Source organism: Alexandromys fortis, unplaced genomic scaffold (assembly GCF_014885135.2).
Source record: "Alexandromys fortis isolate MF-2015 unplaced genomic scaffold, M_Fortis_MF-2015_v1.1 scaffold_9, whole genome shotgun sequence".
In the NCBI taxonomy this organism is placed as follows: Eukaryota; Metazoa; Chordata; class Mammalia; order Rodentia; family Cricetidae; genus Alexandromys; species Alexandromys fortis.
This window is the reverse complement of record NW_026067892.1, coordinates 18,680,012-18,686,972: the sequence shown is the minus strand read 5'-3', so window position 1 is coordinate 18,686,972 and position 6,961 is coordinate 18,680,012. Positions and strand designations below refer to the sequence as shown.

The following is a 6,961-nucleotide window of genomic DNA, read 5'->3' as shown; positions in this document are numbered from 1 at the left end:
CCCTCTCTCTCTCTCTCTCTCTCTCTCTCTCTCTCTCTCTCTCTGTGTCTATCTCTGTCTCTCCCCCGCCCTCCTGCCCGGGCCTAGCCTAGGTGTCATCTGATTTTCTCCATTTGGGACATTCCAGCTTCTTTCTGCACAGCAAGGAAGTCAACTGTCAGGCAGCTGGAGTGCTCATTAAGGGTCCCAGACCATAAGAGAGGCGCTGAGTCAAACCACATTCTCAGTCCCCAGTGACTGGGCCCCTCCGATCTGCCCTGGCTCCCTTCCTCTCAAGTGTCCTCCCCCATTGGGTCCCTCTGCTTGGCCTGCCCTCCTGGCTCCCTCTTTCTTAGTCCTACAGACTTGGTCTCTGTCCTCTGCACACTCCACTTGGTGTCTCCCTGGATTTCAGGGAACCGGCAGATCATTGCATGGGCCCCTTCCGAAGTCCCTCATTCCTGCTTCAAGGAGGGGCCCAGGTTCACCTGTCCCAGGAATCCGGGAGCCTTCCCTCCTCCTCATCACCCCCTGCTGCTGAGGCCACTCCTTCGTGCATTTTGCTGTCTGCCACCTCCTGAGGGTCTCACAGCGGTACCTAGATGGTGTTGGAGCCGGATCTGGCCAGAAGAAACCTGACCACAGGGGGTGGTGGGGCTCACTACAGTTACACAGCAAGCAGGGGGAACTTAATCTTAGTCCCTAAACCCTCTAGCTCCCTGTGTCACCGTGAAGGCAGGGGCTCACTTCACATCCATTTCACAAAACTGCTTTGAAACAAAAGTACAAACCCGCCCTCTCACCCAGGTCATGCCTCACCCATTCCTTAGTTTTTAATTAAAATATATTTAGCATCATTGTGTGTGTGTGTGTTGAGAGAGAGAGAGAGAGAGAGAGAGAGAGAGAGGAGAGAGAGAGAACACGCACACACACGAGTGTGTACTCCTGAGACTGGCCATAACTCTGGGATTGAATTTACTCGGCAAATGCTCAGGCTTACTCAGCAGATGCTCTTACCACTGAGCCATCCTGTCAGTGCTTACCCCTTCCTCTCTGCTTATTTGCCTAAACTTGGGAGACTTCCCCTGGGGAAAGGGACAAAGGATGTGTCCCTTTCTAGTTGTGCTTGAGACACTTTTGCAGCCCCCCCCCCCCCCCGCAGTTGCCCATTGTCATGGTTAATCTTATCAACTTGACTGAATCAAGAAGAAGATTCCCCAGGAGAAGGGGAAGCGCGCCCTGGGTGTGTCTGTGAGGGCCGATTCCAGAGGGGATTGAGTAGGGGCAGAAGAGCCTGAGAGGGCAGCATCTGTAACTGCAGGTCTGCGGGGAATTGAAGGGACATGGAAAGATCTGTTCTGCCCCCTCCCACCAAAGGGACTGAAACCTCCGAAACCATGAGCCAACCTAAGCCCTTCCTCCCTGCGGCTGTTTCCACAGGTTATTTTTGTCACAGCAGCAGGAGTCACGGCTGACACAGCCTGCTCGGCACTTCCTCATACGGATGCCTTCAGAGACTGTCACCATATCTGCTGCCTGCCCAGCCAGTCACCGGCTCCTGCGTCTGCCAAGCCCTTTCCGTGAGACCAGAGTGCTTGAGGAACTCCAGTTCGATTTTTATTAAATTCCAATACCATTAAGTCACATATGCTAGTGATTACTGTATGAGACCATGTGGCCTTTTGAGTGTCCCTCCAGCAGACCTTCTATTTGCCAGGTCCCACGACAGAACAGCTTCCTCCAACGCCCCCTGACCACTGCCTCCAAGTGTCACCAGCCCTGCAGCCACTATGTCCTCTCCGTCCTGTCCCCAACACCAGGCCAGGTCATGGTCCCCAGCAGTCTCCTGTCAGCCTTCCCACTGGAGGGACCTAAGTACTATCCGTTCAACCCTTCGGATGGTTCCCCATTTCCTCTTTACCCATCTAGAAATCTCAAAGGCCTTTCTTGTCCTGAGTTGCCCATCTCATCCAGCCTTCCCTTCAACCATACCATTCTCCCTAATCCCCAAGGCTCAGGTCTACATTCACAGCCCCAAAGTGGCCCCACCCACCTCTGGCTCCCCCCCAAAGGCTATTCCCCCGGGTGTGTGTGTGTCTTAGCACAAAGCCTGCTGCTTGCCCCCTTGTGCCAGGCGAAACCCCATTCGCTCTGCCGGTCTTGCCCTAAAAGATCACTTCCTCTGGAAGCCACTTTGGTTGCCACCATCACCATTATGTCGTGGGCAACACATTTTCTACTGTAACGTTTCCCGCCTGATATGGTGCCTGCTCATTTTCCTCCCGTGTCCCATCAAGTTCAGGAAGGCTGAAGTGTTCCAGGGCATTTCCCCCGCCCTCCTGCCCTCAGCTAGCTTTCAGCAGGGGCAGGACCCAGGGCAAGAGGAATGGGTGCAGGGTAGGGAGGCTTAGCTCTACTACTGGATGTCGCCATGTGGCCCTGAGCTACCCACGGCCCTTCTCCAGACCTCAGTTTTCCCCCTCTGTAAAATGAAGTCACTTCTGATCATCTTTGGGGAGTTTCTCAATTCTAGGGGCTGACGTCTTGGAGTCAGTGGGGTGAATGTGAGCTACTACTTGGAGCATGGAACTCCATGAAAGATAACAGTGATCTGGGCAGGTCCTGGGCACTGGAGACCTGGCACAGGGAGGGCTTGGCAAGGGCTGGATGCACATGAGAAGGTTTGCATCCCTCTCCACAATCCAGCCAGTGCCCTCCCCACTCAGTCAGACAGTAAGAGCCCAGAGACTGCCGCCAGGCCCAGGGGATTGTGGGCGACCTGACTGAGCCTTCTTAGTTCTGGTCAGTCATTGCAATGAGCTGTAGCAACAGGCATGGGACACTACTCACACGGCAGAGACCTGTCCCCGGGGTCACCCTCTATGCTGTGGCCTGCGACTTCCCCCATGGGGGCCATCTAGGGAACTTTAAAAGAGGCATCCCAGAGAAACCCAGCTACAGGAGACCCAAGCCTGTTAGACCTGACTAAAGCTTGCCATCATTCTGTAAGCTCAGAGAGGTTACAGTATTTGTCCCAGGTTGCACAGCACCCAAATAAATCTCAGCGTGGATACAAAAACCCAGAGCTGCAGGCTTTTAGCACCCTGTTGGTTACTATCCCATACTCCTTCCACTGTACGAGAGACACTCGTGCCCCTGCCCAGGGAACCGTTCCAGGCCGGGCCTTCTCCAGGACCCTGAGCCTGGGTTCTCTGTGCCGTTCAGATTCTCTTAGGCCACCAGCCCTCTCCATCTTGAGGCACTCAGCTTTCCCTCCTGATCACTCCCACCCCCACCCCGCCCCCATTAGAGTCTGCATTTCCCGCCTCCCTAGGGAGGATGCCACTGCCCCGCAGCTCACTCTCAGGATTGCTCCAGCAAAGAGACACATTAGTAACTTTTGATCTACCTGGGATGGAGCACACTGGGGGCCACTGGGGGGGAGGGGGAGAGAGGGTGAGGGGAAGAAAGGGAGAGAGAGGGAGGGAGAGAGGGAGAGAGAGGGAGAGAGAGAGAGAGAGAGAGAGAGAGAGAGAGAGAGAGAGAGAGAGAGAGAGAGAGAGAGAGAGAGACCCTTTTCCCAGTTGAGGGGAAGGAATTAGGACCATTTCAGCGGCCATAGCGGGAAAATGGGTCCAGGCAGCAGGCAGCTAATACTTGGGCTCTGGGGCCTGGAGTAGCAAACAGGGGCCAGCAATGAGCAATCTGCTTAAGAGGCTGTCGTGTAGGTCCTTAAATGGCTCACACTCTTGCCCTGCTTCCAAATGCAAGCTTAAATATCAGGCAGCACCCACCCTCGTGGAGTGGAGAGACCACCAGAGTCCAGTAAGCCTCCCCAGCCTATTTCCCACCAGCCCAGGCTACCTCTGCGCACCTTTTGCGCGCCCTGCCTTCCTCCACCTGACTGTCGCGCGCGCAGGGCATCCCCAGAGAAAAAACCTGGGGTCTTCCGGACCTGAGAGGTCCCTCCCACACATGCCGGCCTGGTGCTCTGGATCTCTGGCAACACAGTGGCAGTCCCTTCCCTCAGTCCCAGTGCAGACAACCTGGGCGACCATGCAAGCGAGCGCCGGCCCGCACTAGCTTGTGGAGTCTCCGGACTGTGCGAGGGGGCACCGCGGGGAGGGGATAAAAACCAGCAACAAAGGGCACAAACCTCGTCCAGCAGTTGGTTGACTCGTCCCAAAATAGCTTTCTCCATTTGCTGCTCCCCGCGCTCCGCTTCCAGGCGCAGCACCCGGGCCTGCAGCTCGGCGGTCCGAAAGTGGGCGAGCAGGCTGAGCGCCAGCGAGCACAGCGCCAGCGCCAGCAGTCCGCAGCACCCGGGGCTCGGCAGCCTCGCGCACAGCTCCGCCAGCGCCACCGTCCCGGGCCCAGACGCGCCCAGCTCCCCAGGGCCGCGAGTGCCTGTGGCTGCCGCTTTGCGGGCGCGCTCCGCCACCATCCCCTCGCGTCTTAAGAACCAATAAATAAATAAATAGAATAAATAAAAGTGATATCCAAGAAGCGCAATCCAAACTGCAAGGCAGGGGGAAACGGGGTTAGCGTGGCTGGAGAACGTCCCTTTCCTTTACTCTTCGAGGAGGACAGAAAATGAGCAGTCGGAGTGGGGGACAGGCAAGAGCACCAGCAGGCGCGACCAGGGTGCGCTGAAGTAGGAAAAAAGTTATTTCGAAGAATGCTCCAAGTTGGGGGGCTCTGGCCCCACTCCCACGCTCTTTCCCTTCTCGCCTCTGCAGAGTCCTCGGGCTGGTGCGACTCTCGGGGTCCTACGAGGTGTCTTGCGTCTCCGGGGCGAGAGGGTGTCAGTCCCCAGGCGAAGGGGCGCGCATGCAGGGCCCCATGGGCTGAGGTGGGTCGTGGCCGCAGTGAGCCGTGCTGGGGCCGATTCCGGCGCCTCTGTAACTTGACACAGCCGGCGCGGCCGCGCGGATCGGATGAGCGCGGGGCGCTACTTCCCAAACTAATCTCCCGCGCCCCTCCCTCGCCTCCTCCCGCTCCTCCTCCGCCTCCTGCGGGGCCGCGGCTGGGGTTTGTTTATTTATGCAAAGTCGCCCGGGGTGGGGGGCGTGGTGTGGGGGGCCGGCCGACCCCCGTAGCCCCTGTCCTGAGCTCCCAGTGCCCTTTGAAGTGACACTTGGGGTTATTTATAGGCAGGGAGGGGGTGTGGAGTGGAGCAGGGGTTGTGCTCCTCTTCCTTACCCTAGATTCACACTCAAGACCCGGGGCGTCTTCCTCAAAGTCATAGGGACCCGCATCGCAGCACCCTGTTTTCCCAAAGCCTCGGGGACCCTACCAGCAACCTGTTGAGTCAGTGTCAGGGCGGCTGCAGGGTTCTGCATCCTTTGAGCTGGGAGATCTGTCGGGACTGCATCAGATAGTCTGTCCCTCATCCATCCCCACCCAGGGCCCTCTCTTTGCAGGTGTCATGGTGAGACCGTGATACCAGCCACAGATTCACTCCGGAGTGGAAAAAAAATCAGCGCTCCGGGGCAGCGGTATTGCCTCCCTTTTCTCTTTCAGGACTGAGACCCAAAGAGCTACAGAACAGACATTTATCAGGGGTCGTACCCACGGGCCCAGGTTTATTCTAAGATAAGAGACAGGCAATGTGTCTCCCTTTCTTACCTATGATGATCTGTGAGACCCATAGACTTCCATTAGCCTACCAGACTATCTAGACCTCCATGTCATCAAAGGCGGGCAATTATCACACCCCGTCTTCCCCCATCCCCCTTAGAGCTAACCCCGTCTGGCCTGCGCAACTCCCTTTTCTATAGAAGAGCTCAAAGTGACCTTCCGGCATTCTGCGTTTGGAATTTTCCTCTTTTCTCACCCCCTCCCCACACGTGACTTCTGTCACTCGCGTTCTCATTTCCTTGTGCTTCTAGACATTCCTGCAAATGAAATGGTGGGGTTGAGCTTTCCGGAGCATCAGGCAGGGGAGGGGAAGGCTGCCCCTTAATCTGGGAAATAGAAGTGGAGGTGGCAGGGGTATTGGGGTGGGTATCCTTCCCTAGTAACAGGGCAAACTTTACATTTTGCATATTTACTAGTGGGAGGGAACTTAATAATATAATGCATACATTCGTGTGTGGTGCACATCTACGGACGGAGGGAGCTTGTAATACAGTACTCACATCAATTAATGTAAGACTGACTGCTAAAATCGTCAGCCACCATAGAGAACTAGAAGAGTACTGGGGAGCAGTGCAGCAGACAGGGCTGGCGGCAAGGAAGGCCCTGTGTCAGCATTCCCTTGATGTGTCTCGTTAGCAAGCAGGCCTCTGTGCCCCCAGCCCTGTCAAGGGATTTCTCCACCCAGAACAAATGCCTGGAAGTCAGTGGCATTAAGGACCACTAAGGGGCGCTGGAGAGTTTCTCAGATGGGATTCTCTCTGCAGCTGCTTGAGACTTCTCCAAGCCCTGCCAGGTCAGTCTGAAAGAAGAAGGCTGGAACTGGGTGTTCACGTCACTGAGGCGACCCGGCAAAACTGAAGACCTTTGGGGCTGCAGCATTGTTGAGATTGGACTTTCAAGGCTCAGGGTGTCATGGTAACCTGAGCTGAGCCAAGCAATGTCCAAACTCGAAGCTCTGAGAGATCCCCATAAGTCAAAAAACAAAAACAAGACAAAACAAACAAACAATTAAAAAAGCGCCCTTTTCTGGCAATGGGTTTAAAATAAGCCCGGTCTAGTGACACATGTCTGTCATCTTGGCACTTGGGAGGTACAGGCTGGAGGATGGCAAGTTCAAGGTCATTCTTGGTTACGTGGTGAGTTTGAGGGCCACGAGGGCTATTTGAGATCATGTTCCAAAGAAAAACTAAATAACTTAATAAAATGGGCTTAAAGAATCTAGCTTTTCAGGAGGACTTTAATGAAGAGATGAATGTGTGTGTGTGTGTGTGTGTGTGTGTGTGTGTGTGGTTTTACTGAAGTAGGGTTTCTCTGTGTAACAACATTGGCTGTCCTGGAACTC

At 55.3% G+C, this 6,961-nt stretch overlaps 1 protein-coding gene across 1 annotated transcript in view; it reads right to left on the bottom strand.

The window, feature by feature from the left end:
• Positions 1–4,966, bottom strand: part of Col13a1 (collagen type XIII alpha 1 chain) — a 137,090-nt gene extending 132,124 nt beyond the window's left edge. Inside the window, exon 1 of the mRNA XM_050142889.1 lies at positions 4,136–4,966. Within this exon, the coding sequence (XP_049998846.1) occupies positions 4,136–4,423 (288 nt within the window). The 5' untranslated portion in view covers positions 4,424–4,966. The remainder of the gene's footprint in view (positions 1–4,135) is intronic.
• Between the last annotated feature and the right edge of the window lie 1,995 nt (positions 4,967–6,961).